At 41.2% G+C, this 21,752-nt stretch overlaps 1 protein-coding gene across 1 annotated transcript in view; it reads right to left on the reverse strand.

Moving 5' to 3' along the window:
• Window positions 1-15,548, reverse strand: part of LOC126252435 (trypsin-1-like) — a 71,712-nt gene extending 56,164 nt beyond the window's left edge. Inside the window, exon 1 of the mRNA XM_049953327.1 lies at window positions 15,171-15,548. Coding sequence (XP_049809284.1) covers window positions 15,171-15,548 — 378 coding nt within the window. The remainder of the gene's footprint in view (window positions 1-15,170) is intronic.
• Window positions 15,549-21,752: the final 6,204 nt, after the last annotated feature.

A 21,752-nucleotide genomic window follows, 5' to 3' on the forward strand; every position in this document is an offset into this window, starting at 1 on the left:
ATCTGCAAGGTAATTCCATTTTAATCACAACCCTTTTTGCGTTAAACCTGTCCAGGAGGTCCTCATTTGCTTACTTCAGGTAGAGTTCCAATGTCTCCATAATGAGGATGCAAAAGTGATACAATATTTCGAGTGACATTTGTGCGTAAGATCTTTTTCGGTTATGAAGCTAACTAAGTCCGTTTGCATAGCAGTCTGAATGTGAAAATCAGAGAAATTGTCTGAGTCTGTCAGTAAGCCGACAGTTTCTACCAGTTAAAAATAATGATTTCAGCGCACCAAAAACAACTAAATAAAGCTGAAAGTTTGTTAGCCTGTGATCTGTGTTGTTGAGACATGTGAAATATAAAACCAAGTCGTATGCGACTGCACTGCCACTTAAATATTCTTCCAGCTCAGACAGATTGGCTTTGTGTTGGGGGGAAACATGCCACGAAGCTGAGCGCTATGGCGCTCGTGCCAGGGCACAGCCCGCGAGCTGAAATCTGGGCCACCCCTAGCTTAAACCAGTCGAGATGGTGCGGTGGTAAAGCACCGTACTTGTGTTGGCGAAGACACTGACACACACACCCGGCCGGCAGCCGAATTACTTTTTCCATGGCTTCACTGAACTACTTAAGGGATATACCGGAATAGCTAGCCGGCCGAAGTGGCCGTGCGGTTAAAGGCGCTGCAGTCTGGAACCGCAGGACCGCTACGGTCGCAGGTTCGAATCCTGCCTCGGGCATGGATGTTTGTGATGTCCTTAGGTTAGTTAGGTTTAACTAGTTCTAAGTTCTAGGGGACTAATGACCTCAGCAGTTGAGTCCCATAGTGCTCAGAGCCATTTGAACCAACCGGAATAGCTTCTTTGAAAAGGAGCAGCCGGTATTTTCCTCATCCTTCGCCAATCAAAGCTTTTGCTTCGTTTGCAATGACCGTGTCGTTGGTGTGACGTTAAGCCCAGTTTTCCTTTCTTCTTTCCGAGAGTTTAAGTGTTGCAGCAAGATTCAGCGACCCATTAAGCATATGAAGGACGTTTCGTCACTTACCACACTACCTGCTCGAGACCGTTCGGCTAGGGATGTCTGTTGGCAAGTAGTTTTCCTTTTATTCAACGGTAAGCTGAGGATCTCATGATTTTCCACCTGTCAGTGAAGACGTCGTTAACTATCCGCCACTGTTCGCACACGACAGCGTCTCCAGGAAGGCGACGAACTGCCTCGAGAAAAGCGTTACACAAAGTATGGATTACTTGGAACGCCATTTGATGCATCTCTGCCTTGCTGAAGAAGGCAAATCGTCCATGAACGTAAACTTAATATAATAACTGAATATATATATATATATATATATATATATATATATATATATATATATATATATATATATATATATATATATATATCGTCTAAGAAAATTAAATGTGATTCAGGTATTATATTAATCGATGTTTATTTTCGATTATTCCCTATTAAGAGAGCGATTGAACTTGAGTAGACATGATTTCTTCTTCTTTCTTCGTTCTTCCAAAATTCTCTTCATACGTTCACTGTGTTCTTTCTTGCGTTCTTCCGATCATCTTTTTCCCCTCTTGTTCTCCGTGTGTCCTTGTTTAAGTGTGTGTTTCTTTATGATGTTTCTAAACTGTTCTGTATTGTTTATGTTGTCTCGTGTGATTCCCAGTTCTTTAGTGTCTTCTTCTGTTTCAGTGACCCACTTTGTTTTGTTTTTGCTCTTGTTTACTATCTCAAAGATTTGCTTTGTGAGCCTGGTTTAATTCATCGTGCTGATATGTCCATAAAATTTCATCCTTCCCTTTCTAATGGTGTTTATTATTGTTTCTTTGTCTTTGTAAATATCTCTAGTTGGCCTCTTCATCGGAATTCCTTCCCGAAACACTGGTCCATGTATTTTCCTCAGAATTTTTCTTTCCTGCTTTTCAGTCTCTCTGATCTTCGTGTGACCATGAATCACTGTAGCTTCTGCAGCATAATGCGCTTCTGGTAGGGCGACTGTGTTGTAATGCCTAAGTTTCGCATTGACAGAAATAGATTTATTATTATAGTGATTCCAAGTGAGCTTATATGACTTTTGTAATCTGTAGATTCTATCTTTACTGGCTATTGAGTTCAGTCTTGATGGTTGGATTACCTCTCTCAGGTATCTGAAGTGGGCAAGTTGTGCCACTTTCCCGTATTGAGTAGTAATGAGGACATTATCTACAGGTTTGTTTTCCATGTACTGTGTTTTCCCGTAGGAGATTTGTAGCCCAGTTTTCTGTGCAATTTCGTGCAGTTTATGCAATGCAAGTTTATCTTCCTCTCAATTGATCGTTAAAATGGCAAGATTGTCCGCGAAATTCTCATCCCTTTTTTAATTCCAAACTGAATTCCTTTTTTTCCCCGGGTTCGATTCCCGGCGGGGTCAGGGATTTTCTCTGCCTCGTGATGACTGGGTGTTGTGTGATGTACTTAGGTTAATCAGGTTTAAGTAGTTCTAAGTTCTAGGGGACTGATGACCATAGATGTTAAGTCCCATAGTGCTCAGAGCCGAGCCTTTTATTTCCTTTCCTCATGTGGTCACAATTTCTCCAGAACCATTACATCTCCTTGGCGAACACCAATATGGATATGAAAAGCTTCTGATGTTTCTCCCACGAATTTAATTTTGGAGGCTGTATCTGTTAATGTCTGTTAAATAACTGACCTTGTTTTCCTGTCAATCCTGACTCCTCTAAAATGTGGAATAATGTTTTTCTATCTATTGAATCGTAAGCCTTTTTAAAATTGACAAAAGTTACCACAGTATTTCTACATCTTCTCATTTGCAAAACTGTTTTTAAGTTCCATATCTGTTCAACGCAAGATCGACCTTTGCGAAACACTGATACTCCCCTATTAACTGGTCCACTTGTTCTTCTAGTCTGTTTAACAGGACCTTTGAAAGAATTTTGTATATTACAGGGAGCAGCGAAATTCCCCTGTAATTATTTGGATCGGCTTTCGTACCTTTTTTGTGGAGATGGTGAATTAATGCACATTTCCACTCTGCAGATATTTTTTCAGTTTTCCAAATGATTGATATAATTGTGAGGGTTGCTTGTGCGAGATTATTGTCATTTAATTTCCATACTTCTGCTATGATTCCGTCTTCCCCTGGAGACTCATTGTTCTTGAAAGAATTGATCATTTCCTTTACCTCTTTAAGTGATGGTGGATTTGAATCGGGATTGAATGTGGCTTTTTCGAAATCTAGTTGTTCTGTCGGAGGCTCGCCGTTGAGAAGTGAGTGAAAATATTTAGCTAAAATTTGACAGTTTTACTTGGGGTTGGTTTGCAGTGAGCCATCGGGCCGGCGAAAGCACAGATTAGATGGATGATACCCTGTTAGGTTTTCTTTGAAAATTTTGTAAAAATTTTTGGTGTTGTTCTTGACAAACTCTAGTTCAATTTCTTTAAGTCAGCTTATATTGTATCTACGTTTTTCCCTTCGTATTGCCTTGGATGAACTCTTCTGTATTCTAAAAAATTCCTGCCATTTTTCTGTAGTTTTGTTGCTACTGGAAGTTTACCAAACCTGTATTCTTTCTTCTACTGCTTGATCAAATGCGCTGTTCCACAATCTGTGTTTTCTCTTTCTTGGGGGTTTGCCAGATTTCATAGTGTTTTTCAGTACTTCTGCAAGTTCCTTTCAGTTCGTTGCGTTTGATATACGTATATGCGATTTTCCTTCTTCAGCAAGGCAGAGATGGATCAAGTGGTAGGCAAGGTAACCCATACTTTGTGTAAACTGAGCTGTTCTGGAGGCAGTTAACACGTCCTTTTTCGCCGGATTATCTTCCCAGACCAACAAGACGCTGATGAAATGACGATACGAAAAATCAACTACATATTGCAGACTTAATATGCAGCAACAGTTACCTGAATAACTGCATGATATCACTTTTCTCTCGTAGGAATTCCACACTGAACAGCGTACGACGGAGGTGTCCTCCACAGCCAATCACTACAGTGTATTTTCGTGAAACCTGCGTCACATAAACAATTTTCTGTCCTTTATATATTTATGTATGTATGTATGTATCTGTTCATACGTAATGGAAACGTAATGCCAATGTGTGTGTCCCATGTTTTATGTGATATCTGTAGCATTTATATCTTAACATCTGTAATTTTCTTAAGATGGAACCAAGAAATGAAGAAGACCAGATGAAATTAGGACCCTGAAGCGTAAAGACTGACGGGAGGCACATGTCGGCTTATTAGTGGGAAAGACTTGTATTTTGGCAGGAATGGGTAATTCTTTGTGGTATTAGTCGGATGGTGTAAAATGGAACAGTGAGAGTAGGGTGACAGTGAAATCAGTTTTTGAGTACAGAGACGAACAAGCGTGGATGTTTCCAGACACTTATTACGACATCACTTTGCAAGGAATCATCAGATTACCGAAAGAGACAACGATGTTTCAAATTATCAACATAGAAGACTCAAGAAACAAGAGTACAAGAGAGAAGATTCAGAAGACAAGACGCAAGACTGAAATATATTGAAAAGATATGCACAGAAGACAAGCGACGAACGAAGATTTCAACACCTCAGAAGAAGGGGATCATACGTAGTTTTCATCGCAAGAACGCGTACATTTGTTATACCTGCATGGACTGTGTGCGATGGAGACAATGGCATTATTTCCCATAAGTTAATGAGTGAGCCGGCCGGTGTGGCCGAGCGGTTCTAGGCGTTTCAGTGTGGACCCGCGCGACCGCTACGGTCGCAGGTTCGAATCCTGCCTCGGGCTTGGATGTGTGTGATGTCCTTAGGTTAGTTAGGTTTAAGTAGTTCAAAGTTCTAGGGGACTGATGACCTCAGATGTTAAGTCCCATACTTCTCAGAGCCATTTGAACCATTTAATGAGTGACTTTAAGATTACAATGAAGATGTGGTTCCTGTTGTAAAAGAAGTCATCGATCTCTTTTGTTTGCGAAAGAGACTTTGAATGAATTAACTGCTATTTACTGTGAAGCCAAAGTGCACATTATTTATGATAATGTGTCCCTACACCACTCATATCCAACATTACGTGACTATGGACTGTTGTGCATTAAAAACGTTTTCGTAGATCATGCCAGCACATCCCATTCGAATATCCTTCCTAACGAGTTTTAAAGAGTTTATCAGTCAGACGGTTTTGTAGAGAAGCGCTTGGTGTTATTACCATTTCTGGTGTTAATTTGTTCATTTAGGAAATAGTAACTCCTCATCTTAGCAGCTTCCTGTGAATTGCAGAACATCTGACGCACTACAACTCCTCCAGCCGTCATCTGCAGCAGCTGTTAAATTTCAGGTGAGGCAAAGAGGATCGTATTGATACTTCTTTAGAGGCAGGCATTATTTCCGATCATCAGTAAATGTATACACTGAAACCGAATGTTACACAGCAGTCTTTGTATATAGGTAACCATAAAAGAGTGTTGACTTTCAGTTAGTTATTTCAAAATAAAAATTACAAACCTAAATATATAGCTATATTATTTTGTATTCAAACAGAGATTTATTCGCAGTCGAATAGTTGGCTGAAGAGAAATTCTGGTGTTCTGAAGGATGAGCACCAAATCACTGGAAACTGTTTTCGGCTTCTTTACAATTTAACTTATTGACAGTGAACTTCACAGTGACGTTCATGCCAAACAACATGACACAAATTGCATGTTTGGAAATTCCTGTTACAAACTTCTAGGACTTATAGAGGGGAGTGAGTGCATAAAATTTTGAATGGGAATCCATCTCCGGAAACGCGCAGTTACCGTCCTATGACGATTTCAGTTCAGATGTTTAACTCATCCAGATTTGCTTGAGGAACTGAATTAGGCGTGACGCACTACAGTTATAAGTAGCAATTTGAAAGGAAACATAACGAAACGTCCGTTCATTACTTAAGCACATTTGTTTGTATTAAGACTTAAACATTAAGTATTTACATAAATCGAAAACAAAAAAGAACCCATCACACTGTGCGTACGACGGTTCAATCCCGTGGCCATCCTGATTTAGATTTTCCGTGATTTCCCTAAATCGCTCCAGGCAAATGCCGGGATGGTTCCTTTGAAAGGGCACGGCCGCCTTTCTTCCCCATCCTTGCCTAATCCGATGAGACCGATGACCTCAATGTCCGGTCTGCTTCCCCAAACAACCCCCCAACACTGTGAGTTCAGGACGGTACTGATGCATTACAACAGCAGCTCGATGAGACGACCACCAACGTTCTTTCTGACCTTGTACCTACGAAGCATATTCTGGTACACACTCTCTATCCCACCTGGTGTCTCTTTAATTTCTAGTGCAGCGTTTAGAACTCTTGCCAGCAAATCTTTCTCTGTCCCTACACAAGTCTCGTAAATTAAACTTTGGGTAGGACCCTACTAGATGCAGTCCGTAGGTGTTAAATCCGGCGATCCCGACGGCCACTCAGTTGGACCTCGTCGGCCTGTCCAGCTTTCACCACATCGACTGTTTCTCTGAACGGCACGTTAGTAGTGAGGTGGTGCACCATCCTGATGAGACCACATTTGCAGACGGACATTCAGTGACACAGTTTTACAGAACAGATCCAATACGTTCTGCACGAAGATCAAATATGCAGGAAGGAGGTACGACTCAATCGCATGACCATCCAGAATATCTCGCCAAACGTTAATGCCAAACCGGTACTACAATCCCTGAACATGCGTGACACGAGGGTTTTCGTGTGCCGAGACATGGTTGTTTCGCTAACTTACAACAAAGTCTCTAGTGAAATTATATTCATCTGTGAACTGAACTCGATGTGGGAACGGAGGTGTATCGATACAGCGGTGTATCGATGCAGCAGTGCAGGAAGCACGTTCAATAGACAACACGTTGTAGAAAATCGGCTGGACCCATAGCGAGGATCCTTTTTAACTGGTAATGTTCCAGATGATATTAACACCCATTTCGCGTAAAATTGTTCGAGTACGCGTTGGTGGGTTCTCATGAAGGCGATGCAGTGCATCTCATTCAGATTCGGGCGTGCGGCGTTGCCGTGGAGCAGCGAAGTCCTCTCTCCTCACGATGAAGGTACCTGTTTCTCGGAGCCACCGCGTAACTTGGGCAAATTGTTTGTGCGATGGCATGCTACGTTGCGGAAAACGTTCGTGATACAGCCGACTGGCAGCTGTACCGTCTCCTCGAGCTTCACCGTGCGTAAGAATCATGTCTGTGTATTCCAAAAACGTGTACCGATCTATTTTTACTGTGTCGGAGATGCACAGGCACTGAATAGGTTTCGCAGTAAGGCAGTCGTTAAGTGACATTAGGTGACCATCTGATACAGTACATGTCATCCTCTCTACTATATTGCACACCAGTACAAGCAACTCTGAGACTTTCCTCTCTCCCTCAGCAGACGTTGACGCGCTATACATCTGAATTGAAACCGTCGTAGAACGTAAACGGTACCTTCCCTGACATGGGTTCCTATTGAAAACAGTATATACTCAATGCCCTCTACAAGTAATAGAAGTTAGTAACTGGCATTTCCGGACACCTTGTATGCATTCACACACAGCAGTAGTATCCTCCCAGTAGACATTTCACGTGACAGGCTCTGTCTGCCCATAGCTTTTATATTTAGCTTCATCAACATATTCGATAAATTTATAAGAGGTTAAACATTCTTAATTTCACATTGAAAAGATCACTCTAACTAAACTACATCTCCATAAACCGCAGTTTAAACAAAGGAGAACGAAACTTATATTTCAAATAATTCTACAAATATTATTGTGATTTTAAATTTGTGTCTGTTTTCCGAAACTGTGACTATTTTTATGCTTGTGTGGATTTAAGACATCTGTCACAAGCATGAGCAGAACAGCTTAGCGAAAGCACTCTCTGTAGTACTGATCTATTCTGATGAAATAATAGTAGCATTTCGGGTGTTGGTAATCAATAGTGACAGTTAGCATCCCATTAGGCACTCCCTTATATCTATGTTCGTATCTATGTTCAGTATTTCAGTGTTATTTAGGCAGGCAGTCAGCCGTATAACCGTTGCAGGCAAGCAGCATGGAACGCTGTTCAGGCTGTGTCCACAAGTAATTGTTATTATACATGATTTTAATCACGTGTGCATACAAACTTCTCCGTTTATTTAGATAAATTGCTACCTCTGAACTTCTTCTCTTTCAACATCTCCCCCACCCCCTCCTCTTGTCACCCTCTGCATTTGTTCCTCTCTGTTTCTATTTACAGCGTACAGAAAAAAATAACCTGATAACAACGACATAGCAGGGCAGGAGATGTCGAATAGAGCGAAACTGTCCAAATGATCGTGCACAGGAAATTCTCTGTTGTATAACAAGGGCCATAAAACTACATCCGATCTTCGACAAGCACGCTGAGATATGCACATTTAAACTAACTCCCCAACTAATACCTGAGATAATAAACAACGCAGTTAGCAATTAATCTGGCTGAAGGTTTTGGTTTCACCATAACAGTCAAAAGTAGGCAAACATTAGAATCGCTAGCCATAGCTGGTTACAATAGTCTCGATTTATGCGTAACGTTTACTAGATAAATCAACGTCGCTAAAAGTACCCTAATACTCTTAATATGTAAACTGCATTGCAGAAACGACAGTTTAGTAACAGAGCCGGTCTGTGTTACTTTTAAAGTGCCATGTTATTAGTTATTAAATTTATCAGTTACATGCTACAATTTTTACTAATGTAAAGAGAGAGCGAATGAAACCTTACTCTAACAAGTAGAGTAGATCATTTAACTAAGAAAGAGATGAAAAATAAAGACTATTTAACTTAAATCCCATGTTTTCAATAAATTCTCGAAATCGCTGCGTCCATCGTTACAAAACTGCCATTGTCGAAGAAATGACTACTGCACCGTTTAGAAAATACTTGACAGATTGCGAATGACTGTCATAGCTTGGAAAATTCCTGCGAGCAGCTTTTCACGAGTCTTCACTTACGAGAGCTCTCCACTGATCGGCTGACGTTTCGCCGCTGTATCTTGACAACGGTGTATTTCTGTCCTATTATTATTATTTGGTAAATTTGGTTCAGTTCAACTCCTCTTACTCTGCTCTCTCTTTCGGTTGTTCTTATTTTCCTCCCTTTACATCTCTCTCAGTCCAAATTCATCTCCATTTCTGTTTCTCATCTCTCTCTCTCTCTCTCTCTCTCTCTCTCTCTCTCCTTCTCTCTCAATATTAATCTCCTTCATAAAATCTCCACCCCTAACTTCATCATTCTCTGTCTGAACATTGCCTAAAGAGTCTGTTATTGCGGGATTCCATTTTCTTGAAAATAAATGCTGTGGCAGACAGCTTAGGCACGTAAATGACGTCAGAATTAACGACAGAAACACATTTGCTGGTGATTTAGCAATTAAACAATGTATACCACAGAATATATCAAATTGTCTTCATGTAACCACATAATCTCTAATCTACATTATGAATTACGCATGTTCGAGACGTGGCGCACAGAAGAACGGCCACAGTTAGGTGCACTGATAAAATAAAGAATGAGGAGGTTTTCCGCCGTAACGGCGAAGTAAGGAACTAATGGAAAACACTGACAACAGAAAGGAAGAGGATGATCGGACAAACGTTACGAGATCGGGGAACAACTTACATGGTACTAGTGGCAGCTATAGAGGGTGAAAACTGTAGGAGAAGGCAGAGATTGGAATACATCAAACAAATAATAGAGGGCGTTGGATGGCAGTGTTATTGTGAGATGAAGAAATTATCACAAGATTGGAATTCGTGGAGGGCCGCACCAGACCAGTCAGGAGACCCATTTCGGACTGAGGAGAATTTCACTTAGAGTTTTGAAAATTTGTTCCTACTTATTAAGAAGAGATGATAGTGATATATACTGTGAATCACTTCACATTGAAGTTATCCAGAAAGGTTAGAATATGCAGTTGTTAAACCACTTCATAAAACTAGGTAACGAGGCAGACTTATGCAATTATCATTCAGTTTCCTTACAGACATCTTATTCATAAGTATTCGAGAAAGTAATGTACTCAAGAGTAGTCGAACACTTAAGTGGAAACACCTTACTTAGAATTTCACAGTTTGGGTTCAAGAAGGGTTGCTCAACTGAGAATGCTACTTATACATGCACGCGTCAAACAGTACAAGCCTTAAATAATAATACTCGTATATCGCCAGTTCGCATATTTTGTGATGTTTCCAAGGCTTCTGATTATATAGATCGCGTTAGTCTCTTAGAGAAACTCATGTTTTATGGAACTGGTGGCGTTAGACACAGCTTGTTTGAATCATATTTTCAATGGGAACGCAAAAGAACGTGCTGAATAATTCAGACAATGTCGGGAAAGTAGAAAATTTTTGTGACTGTGAAAAAAATCATAAATGGAGTCCCTATCCTATTCTTTATAAGTGTAAATGACCTTCCACTTAACAGTCAACAACCCAAATTGCTACTTTTGCAGACGATACTAGTGTTATAAAAAATCACACGAGAGGGAAAGCTAAACGATATTTTCCAAAGCATTATTAAGTTATTCCCTGAAAACGGAATCTCCCTAAATTTTGAAAAAGCGCACTACGTTCATTTATATACAACAAATAGTGTCAAACCAACAATTGATGTAGCACATGATCGGGTAGAATGCTCCAAATTTTTGGGTGTACATATCGATGAAAACTTGAGCTGGAAGAAGGATGTTACTGAGCTCCTCAAGCAATTAAGTTCAGCTACTTTTGCTATGCGCATACTTGCTTATCTCGGAAACGAACGTATCAGCCTCCTGACATATTTTGCAGACTTGCATCCGATAATGTCTTACGGAATAATTTTAATCACTTTTCATCGCTTAGAAAGAAGCTACTGATTGCACGGATGTCATGTAGGTACAGTAAATCTTCAAGGAAGTAGGTATTTTAAATGCGCCGTCACAATACATAATTTCGCTAATGAAATTTCTTATAAAGAAAGTACATACCTACAACATTAGAGGGAAAATAACATTTATTACGCATTGTTAATGCTGTCAGTGGGTGAGAGAGGAGTTCAGAGTGCAGGAATCAAATTTTTGATCACTAGCCCAATAACATAAAAGTCTGGTAGCGAAGCAAAATTTTAAATCTAATATATTATTTCTCCTGAACAATTCCTTCTATTCCACTGACAAAGTTTTAGTTAAAAACTGTTAACTAGTACAAAAAATTTTTGAAGTTCACTTTCATGAATAGAAATAAAATTATAATATGTTCATTAATGTTAAAAGTCTTCAATATACACATATATAATGTAAGCTGGTTCGTCCCACACCATTTAGATAAAACAATCGTTCAAATGATCTATGGAACATGTAACTAACTAAGTGACCGAAATAAAAAATATGAAGACTTCATAACAATCCCTCGTGTAAGCTGTACTGACGGAAAAACATCGCAACATCAAATAGGAGTTAATGTAAAATAACGAAATTTTAGGAATACTTTCACTCAGGTAACATATTAAATTGACTAACATTGCAAGATCACAGGTTAATGTACGCGCGAGATAAGCCATTACAAGTATGAAATGTTGGTACATTAACAATCCTTGTTACCACCAGAATGTTGAATGCAAGCATGCAAACGTGCATGCACTGTGTTGTTCAGATACAGGACGCCATTTAGTGGGATGGAGTTCCATGCCTGTTGCACTTGGTCAGTCACTACAGTTGGTTAATGACGCTGGAGTTTTTGTACGATGATGTCCACGAGGCAGATTCGGTGACCAAGCAGGCCAAGCTTACATATCGACACTCCGTAGAGCGTGTTTCGTTACAACAGCGATATGTGGTCGAGCGTTATCCTGTTGGAAACACCCCTGGAACGCTGGCAGCACAGCAGGTCGAAACACCAGCCTAAAGTAAAAATTTGCAGTCACGTTGCAGGGGAGAACCACAAGAGTGCTTCTGCTGTCATACGTAATCGCAACCCAGACCATAATTCCAGGTGTAGGTCCAGTACGTCTGATACGCAAACACGCTGGTTGCAGGCCCTCAGTTGGCCTTCTAACCAACACAAGGCCATTACTTGCACCAAGGCAGAACTAGCTTTCGTCAGAAAACGCAACATACCTCTACTCTGCCCTGCAATTAACTCTGTCCGCAGCTCGTGGTCTCGCGGTTGCATTCTCGCTTCCCGAGCACGGGGTCCCGGGTTCGATTCCCGGCGGGGTCGTGGATTTTCACCTGCCTCGAGATGACTGGGTGTTTGGGTTGTCCTCTTCATTCTATCATCGTTCATGAAAGTGGCGAGTTTGGACTGTGCAAAGGTTGGGAATTTGTACGGGCGCTGATAACCGCACAAACCAAACATCATCATCATCATCCAAATAGCTCTCGCTTGACTCCACTGAAGTCGCAAATAGTTGTTTGGGATCATTGGAATGCACTCTACACGGCGTCTGGCTCGGGGCTATCCTAGAAGTAAACATTTTGCAACAGTTCGTTGTGTCACTGTGGTGCAGCTGCTGCTTAAACTGCTGCTGCAGATGCGGTACGATGCGACAGAGCCATACTCCGAACACGATGGTCTTCCTTCGCGATAACGCCACGTGGCCAATCGAAGACCGGTCTTCTTGCGTAACCACCGCTGATAGCAGTCATGTACAGTGAGTACAATCCCGGCAAGTCTTTTTGAAATAGCGTAGAAGGAGCACCTAGCTTATCATAGCCTTATTACACGACCTCGTTAATATCGAGTGAGGTATAGATAATGGTGTTGTAACACCATAGCTCTAATACTCTACTGATTTATTTTGGTTTTGTTTTACTTAATGTCACATCGTTGAGCTTCTGTAATTGTTGTTTGATTGAATCGATAACACAAAATTGTATACTCCTTTCTTTGTAAAAAACTTTGATGTCATGGTTTGATTCTATGCTATGTAGTGTGTCATTTAAATTCTTTGTCCCATTTGGAGGGAACAAAACTTACTGTATATAATTGTAATTTCTGTGTGAATAATTTTTTGTGGAATTGTCAGTATGTGCAAATGTTTTGTTTTATTTAAAATGTTTGTTCTCTGTTATGTAAACTGCTGACCTACACTTAGGATTCTTAGTTATTCTGTACGGAAAAGGTAGTGTGGTTCCCCTCGGCAACGGAGCTTAGTAGCGCGCGCGAGTTTTGGTTGGCCTAGGTAGAAAAGTAGGAAAAAGAGTCAGTCGGGAAGCAGCTACCAAACTGTGAACTGCCCATGTAAAAGTTGTATATTGTGCTGGTTCCAAGAGAGGCTTTTCCTGCCGCTTTCCAATGCCTCGGATGGATGGATAAAGAGCTGGAACTATTCTGAAATTGGTATATACCATCGCCACCAAGAAATGACAGAGTCCTGCAATTATACCTGCAACTCCACCTACCAACAAGCAATCGCCACCACATCGCGCAATCACTGTAATGGAGCACTGTAGTAACGTACAGTGAAGGATCAGCTCGTTGGATGCTTTAGTGTGCACAAATATAAGGTAACTTATAAATGAATTCATGTACTTACCTTTATTTGCCCCATCACAACACCTCTCAGGTTCCTCTCCATTTGAACTATGATTACCGAGTGTCCTAGTTTGTGGAAAAAAAGTAAGCCTCAAAGCCAAGTAGTTAATTAAAAAATGTTGTTTCATCTTTGGTAAGGAGGGAGTACTCAGATTTACTGTAGATTTAGTGAAATTGTGGGAGGTAGTAAATGTAGTTTTGTGAAAGTCTCTATGGGATGGAAACAGTCCAGTTTAAAGTTTTGTGGAGTTTCAAAGTCACCTATTTAATCATTTACTTGAAAGTAGAAGACTGTGGTAATATAGACAATTTGCTGTTTCTTTTAAAAATTAAAAGTTCTTAAAACTGAGGCTTATAATGTTTTGCTTAGTTAATGATCATAGTGCTGCCTGTGGTAAATTTTAAAAAGTGAGTCAGTTTCTTGCAAATTTGTCAACATGGTGTCTCACTGCAGTAAAAGTCGTGAATTGCAGTTGTGGAAAGTTATATACCATGCTTGCTGAGCACTTGTTTCTTTTGGGTATTGAAAGTGCATATTAATAGTGTAATAAGATCCACAGGGTATCCTTTACCACTATTTATGAAAACAATAATTTCTTCATTCAAAAGACAGTGAGAAGTAACCTGTTAGTGAATTCCATTTAACTTTAATTCTAAATAGAATAGTATTTAGTTGAGAGATATTTAACCTGTAACCAGTTCATAATTTTGCAGTGAACTACATTTATAATTTTACGTCAGTTAGGAAAATGTATGAGCAATAATACTGGACGTATGTCCAATTAATGATTCTGCAGTGAATGTTAATAGTAATGTTATAAATACCATTCAGTCTGAATAAGCTCTGAGAGTAATAGTGTGTTTCGTTATCTGTTATATTTATGCAAATAGTTTGTTCTGCTCTGTCAGCTCAAATCTTACTGTGAACATATGCAGGTGTCATAGTCCATTGCACTCGCATGTAGCAAAGTATAGGTTGTCTTTGTCCGTTAAGGTTACTCATACTTAATTTCTTAAACAAGAATGTCAATCATTCTCTTGCCTAATTAGGCTGGCGACCGTTTTCCTTGTTCTTTGAACAGTTAGGTAGGTGTAATGTTGTTTGTACTGTTCAAATATTTACGTAATTCTGACTTTCTTTTCCGATAAGCCACCCCCGTTAGGTACAACACGGTCAACATAACAAAATTCCTCTCAGAGGGTAACACTGATCTGTTGCTTTATACCATAATTGATTTAACTATATAGTTTTATTTCACGACCTGCCTCCTATTTTAAAGTTATGGTGTAGCAGTAGCAGACGGAAGTGTTATAGTGTCTTTGTCGCTTTGAAGACATTCGTGACTAGCGTCAATTCCCGTCCAACAGTAAGTCCCGTCTCAAAGATAACTAACGCTCACGATGGTTATAGCGTTATTTAAAGTGAACCTGATCTACATGCTCATAGTGGCGCTGCTAGCGCTAATGTTGTGCGATTGGCGCAAAATTGGAAGTGACATCAAGTTTAAGATGAAGAAACACGTCTACCAACTTTCGTTTATGTCGCACAACTCCTTCTCGGTGTTGTGACTTTTTCCCGTCTGTTTATACGAAGAGAAAGATGCGCGTGATGGTCAGTTTACCTGGATTGTTGCACCGAAGACAAAGGGGTCCGCGACCTTGACGACGCCGACGTCGTAGTCGAAAGAGGTCCAGGAGAAGCCGGGGTGGGGGTGGGCAGTGGAGGCGGCGCGCACGACGCCGCCGCTGCCCCTGGTCGAGGTGCCGGCGCGGACGCTGAGCCCGAGCCCCAAGTAGGAGGCGACGCAGTGCGCCGCCGTCAGCGCCCACTGTGGCCTGACCAGGGCGCCGCCGCAGTGGTGGCGGCCGCGCTGCTGCAGCGACACCTGCCACGGGAAGCGCTCCACGGCCACCGCCTGCCCGCCCACCACGCGGCCGCCCGCCTCGGCGCCGCCGGCCGCCGCGCCCACCACCAACAGAAGGCCCACCACTCCAGCCATCGCTCTGCGAGTGCCGGCAGCCGCCCGAAGAGTCCATTTATGTTACGGCGTCTTCACCTGCGGCCTTCATTTACGAGTTTTGAGGCACTCGTTACTGACCCAGTAACCTCACGGCGGTTCACCTGTGCGAGATAACAATATTTACCTCTTCAAATGTGGTGTCCTGTAACGCAAGCCTTTCTTGCTCCGATGTTGACACTGTCTTTTATTCTTACATAACTCTGAGCCGTTCTCCTTTTACAGTTGATGTAACATTTGTTTCTGCTGTTGCAAGACCACAAATGTATGGTCCGTGTGATTAGGAAACACCACAGAAATGCTTTCATACACATTACGTGCTTGCGCTCATTTCTTACATGGACTCCAAGTGCTCTGCAGCGCGGTTTTTTAATTTTTTAAATTTATTTTTCTAAATTTTACTAGCTACATGAAGCGCGCCATAAATTCCTCTCTTGTGCCAACCTCTTCATCTAATAATAGCAATGCTGCCTTTTTTTTTATTTTGAGTGGTCATTCTTTTGACTGATTTGATGCTGCCCCCGACGAATTCCTCTCTTCAATCAAACGTTTCATCTCAGAGTAGCCCTTGCAAACGACATCCTCAATTATACGTTGGATGTGTTCAAATCTCTGTCTTCCTCTACAGGTTTTACCGTCTACACCTCCGTCTGGTACCACAGAAGTTAAGCCTTGATGGGTTAATAGGTGCCCTATCGTCCTGTCCCTTCTTCTTCTCAGTATATATATATTTCTTCCTTCGCTAATCCTGTGGAGTAGCTCCTCATTCATTACCTTACCAGTCTACCTTTCTTTCATAATTCTTTCCTAGAACCACTTCCCAAATGCTTCGGTTATTCCCTGTTCTGGTTTCCCCATAATCAATGCTTGATTGCCGTACTGTGCTGTGATGCCAAACGTACATTCTCAGAAATTTCTTCCTAAGATTAAGACCTATGTTTGTTATTAGCGGACTCCGCTTGGCCAGAAATTCCCTTTTTGTCAATGCTATTCTCCGTTTTATGTCTTCGTTGCTCCGTCTATTACGATTTTATTCCTACCTAGGCAACAGAACTCCTTAACTTCGTCGACTTATTGTTTCACAATTCTGATGGTGAGTTGCTCGTTGTTCTCATTCCTTCCGTTGTTCTCATTTCTTCCGTATTCATAGATTTACTCTCTTCCACATTCTGTACTCATTAGACTGTTCATTCCATTCAACACATTCTACACTTTCACTCAGGATCCCAATCCCATCAGCGAATCTTGCCACTGATGTCCTTCCACCTGAATTTTAATCCCATCCTTGAACCTGTCTTTTATTTGTATCATTGCTTCTTCGATGTTCATATTGAACAGTAGGGTTGAAACATTACGTCCTTGCCTCACACCTTTTTGTGTTGGAGTACTTCGCTCTTGGTCTTCCAGTGCTGTTGTTTCCTCTTGGCAAATTTTTTTCAGAATTTCGTACATCTTGCACCATTTGACACTATCGAACGTCTTTTCCAAGTCGTCAAATCCTATGAATGTGTCTCGATTTTTCTTCACTCCTCTTTTCAGTATCAACAGCAAAACCAGAACTGCCTCTCTGATGCCTTTACCTTTCCTAAAGCCAAACTGATCGTCATCTAACAATCCTCAGTTTTCTTTTGCTTTTGTACTTACGTACTAAGTCATTAGTTTGCAGTTTTTATCCTCTGCAGCTCCCGCAAGTACCTTGGAAGTAACTCTCTGATGACTCAACACATGTTCTGTCACCCTGTCACGTCTTTTCCATGTTTTCATTTCTTTGCCAATTCTGTAGAGAATTTCTTTGTGCGTTCTCTTATCGGTCCAACTAATTTATAAATCCTCGTACGGCACCACATCTCAATCGTTTCGATTCTCTTCATTTCCGGTTATCCTATTGCCCATGAGTCACTTGCAAACAATGTTGAGCTGCAATGCTAGATGGTCATACATTTCTTCCTCAAATTAAGGGCCATGTTTCATAATAGTTGACATATTTTGATCGTTAATGCCCTCTTCGCCTGTAGTAGACTGCTTTCTAAGTCCTTTTTCCTGCGTCCATCATGTGATAACTCGCTTCCAAGGCAGCACAATTCCTTGGCCTCGTCAACAGCATGGACACCAACTCTGATGCGAAAGATGTGGCTATAAAATAACGGAACTACTCTTATAAAAGATTTTATTTCAAAAACATATTTATCTACTTACTGTCACTCCCAATACACTCCCTCGTCTAGCCATACAACGTTTCATGCGAATTGTCCATTGATGGAATCAATGGTGGAAGTCTCCCTCTGTGACTCCTACCACTTTTGCTTTCACTGCTTCAGCTGACTGAAACCTTGTTCCTTTTGATGCAGATTTGGCGTTGAGGAACAGATGAAAGTCACATTGTGCTAAGTCAGGAAAATCCGGTTATTTTGTCTAATGCCGTGATGCTGTACATCGCAGGAAACTTCTTAACAGACAATGCGGTTTGAGCCGGTGCGTTGTCTTGATGCAGGTTGTTTTCTTCTCATTTGTTCACGGAGCTGAGCAGGAACGTCAAGGTAGTAACGTTGATTAATAGTCTGACCTTCAAGAACCCAGTGAAGATACACAACTCCATTAATTTCGGGACAATAATCATCATCGCTTTGAATCTCAATTTGCTCTTTCAAGCTCTTTTCGGTCTCGGTGAATTTGGGGTCCTTCCAGTGGAGTTTCTTGATCATAAGTGACAATCCAGGATGCATCACTCTTTCCAGTATATTAGAATCACTTTCCGTGGTACTAAAAGTGTCAGTAAAACATCTTCACGTGATTATTTTTGTTCGATCTTGAGAATTTTTGCCACCAGTTCTGGATGTAATATTCCCATGTTAAACTGGTTACGTAAAATTTGTCTTACGCATTCTTTGTCAAGTCCTACAGTTCCAGGAATCGAGATAATGCTCGATCGACGGTTACATCGAATCAGATTATCTACTTTTCCGATATTTCATCCCTGTTTGATGTTTAAGCGCGTCCCGAGCGTGAATCATCTTCTAACGCATTCTCGGTCATTTTGGAAATGAAACTCTAAAAAATTCAAGAAAGTGATAAAACGTTTTGCTGTACACTTCTTTCAATAAAAGATAGGTTTCAATGGCAGTTTTTCCAAGTTTCGGATGAAACTTCATGACAATTAGTTGCTCTACTATAATTCTTATGATCTTTCCGGGGATACAAAATAACATATCTTACGTAAACGAAGGCCACGGCCACACTGATTTGTCTGCAGACACCAGAGATGCTGCATTTGACTGAGATGGTTTCACGCTGCACAGCTGTTCGTTGTTCACCGTTGGCGCATGTGTCCTTACCCTATCACTTTAGCAGACCCATTATTTTACAACAACACATCGTTAAGTATATCGCTAATTTCATTTCTGGTACATCTCATTACTTTCACCTTCTTCGAGTTTACTCTTAATGCATAATCGGGACCCACTACAGTGTTCATTCCATTCAACAGATTCTGCAATTCTTCACTTTCACTGAAGTTGAAAGCTTCATTAGCAAATCTTAACAGTCGCATCCTTCCACCCTCTATTCTAATTCCACTCCTAAACTTTTCTGTAAATTTCGGCATTGCTTCGTCGAAATACACGGAGTGGTTATAGTTAAGCTGCGTGAGATGACTCCCATAAAGGACGAATGATCTTAAGTCAATGAAACTCTAAGGAGACATTTGTATGGTCACAAGGAAAAGAAATAACGAAAAGGAACGCTTTATAATTTCCACATGAGAGGGTAATATTCGTTAATTGCTTACAATGTTTACGTTCCTGGCTACAAACGTCTCTCAATGAGGCGACCGTTGCATCCACAACCTGGAACCGCACTGCAGATTCCATTTCCCAGTTTTTCGCAGCACTTTCCAACGGTGAACCATGGAATCATCAGCTGTCGTGACACAGTTCGTACACTGCTTGAAGATCGCACATTGCGTTCAGCATTCTCAGCCATGAGAGCAGTAATTTCGGCAAAATATTGTGGCTCAACTGGCCATGCCATAGGCCTCTCCCTGGTGCAATCCCCAAATCGTTCTTTAATTCAGTTTTCCTAATTGGGTTCTTCAACCCCGGTACGGAAAGAAGACCAATTCGTTTTCCTTTAACGCGTCGATACTCGTGGGGAGCTGCAGAGCTATTGCTGTCGGTTTGATAACAAAGCTTTACGAGTAAATGTTTGCTCATCTTGTCAAGACCCAAGTTGGCTGAAATTGTGTTGCACACTGATGTTCAATTTTTTTTTCAGCCTTACGTCGCCGTACCGGAACAGGTGTCTAATCGCAAGTCATGATACTAACGCTACTAACAACACAAAACCAACAGCGCAGTCTGGACGTTATTTCTATTTTATGATTAACATACTCTGAATATTTTTCTGTCTATACAGTGTCAGGTAGCGAAAGTTTAAACACCCTGCAGACTGAAAAGTAGGGAGGGGGGGGGGTGGAGGGAGAACAGTGCATTCCTGTGCTTAATCCCTTCTAACCCACATACTTCGTTCTTTCCCCTCTTTTTCTTCTAAATATTGTACATGACCCGCTTCTCCCTAAAGGTTACGTTGCCTAAATCTTTTCTAGGCTAACAACAATAGTGAACGTTTCTTATCGTTTTCTCATATGTTTTTCTTTTTAATCCATTGATCCCTTGTCAAGCCCAATATGAGATACCTCCCTTTACGAAAGTCACACTGATCGTCATGTGACAGCTCCTCAGTTTTCATTTCCATTTTTATATACATTATTCCTGCCGGCCAGTTGATGTATGAGTAGTCATTATGTGCTAATTCTCACACTTGTCTGCGTCCGCGCTCTACGTAACTGTGTGGATGATATTTTTCTGGAAGACTGATGTACGTCTCCAGTCTGAAAGACTCCACAACACCAACTTGAACAATCACAATGTTTTTAATTCTTAAAATGATAATGGATATCCTACAAAATCTTTTCGTTTTGCTTTATTTGGTCGTCAGCCTTCAAAAGCTGTATTTACCTCTAAAACGAGATCCCCTTTGTCTTCTATCTTGTCTCCCAATTCCTTCAGCTATCACGCCATCAGGCAATCCCTCCTGTTGTAGAGTTCTATCAGTAATCATTTCTTTTTCCATTTCTTCATAGTTCTGTCTACGGGTAAATTTGGAATTGCGAGTAGCTAGCGTGCATCGTCTGGACCACGTACTTTAAAAAGAACACCGTCTTTTAATAAGTAGAAATGACGAATGCCGAATTGTCACGATCGTCCCATTTTTGTCTAATGGTTCTCAACACCTCATCTCTGGCCTGCTGTGGCCTGTTTCTGAGAGGTTGTAATAGCATTTTCTCCAGCTACCCCTTTTAGATACAGGATGCTGAAGTTGTTTTCTCCATAATCACCATCTTCTGGAGTTACTAATCCTGCAAGTACACACGACAGGGCGTCTGTAATGACGTTTTTGTCCCTGGGAATGGACTCCACACTAAACCGGAATTCTTGGAGGTACAATACCAACCGCACCAGTGTTTTCTAGGATAACTTCCTGGTTATCAAGAATTGCACAGCTCGATGATCGGTAAATACACTTTCCGTTCGACCAAGAAGGTAGTACTTACTTTACTTTTTCGTGTCCGGAAACTGCAATTTGTTTGCCCAATATTGGGCAATGTCCAATGCTTCTTCTTTAGCCAGCGATAGATCGTCGAGGGTGCATCTGTGCGGGCAGGCTGGGCATTGTAGGAGATGTTCCATGTCCTATCGAGTGCCGCAGTCGCATTTGTCGTCATTTTCGTCCAACAAACCCCATTTGATCAGATTAGATTTCACAGGAGCCACCCCAGTTCTGATGCGGTTAAGCATTCTCCAGGTTTTCCAATCACCAGAAACGCCGCTTGGTGGGTCCTCTCTTAGTGGATAGTAGATTGGGGGCTCATCTAAGGCGCAACTTAGGAAACGGCGTCTGGATTTGAGTCTGCTGGGGCCACACTCTAGGCCAAATATTGAGTGACGAGCATCAAAGGTTTGTTTTAGCTTCTCGGTATGTTCATGGGCTTTCCTACGTGAGTCAGGGTTTGTGAAACCTGCGGCCCTCTAAATATTTTCTATGGGGGTACGTTTCATGCAGCCTGTCACTATCCTGCATGTTTCATTCAAGCTAATATCTACCTTTTTTGCGTGGGCGGATCTGCACCAT

This window comes from Schistocerca nitens, chromosome 4 (assembly GCF_023898315.1).
Source record: "Schistocerca nitens isolate TAMUIC-IGC-003100 chromosome 4, iqSchNite1.1, whole genome shotgun sequence".
NCBI lineage: Eukaryota > Metazoa > Arthropoda > Insecta > Orthoptera > Acrididae > Schistocerca > Schistocerca nitens.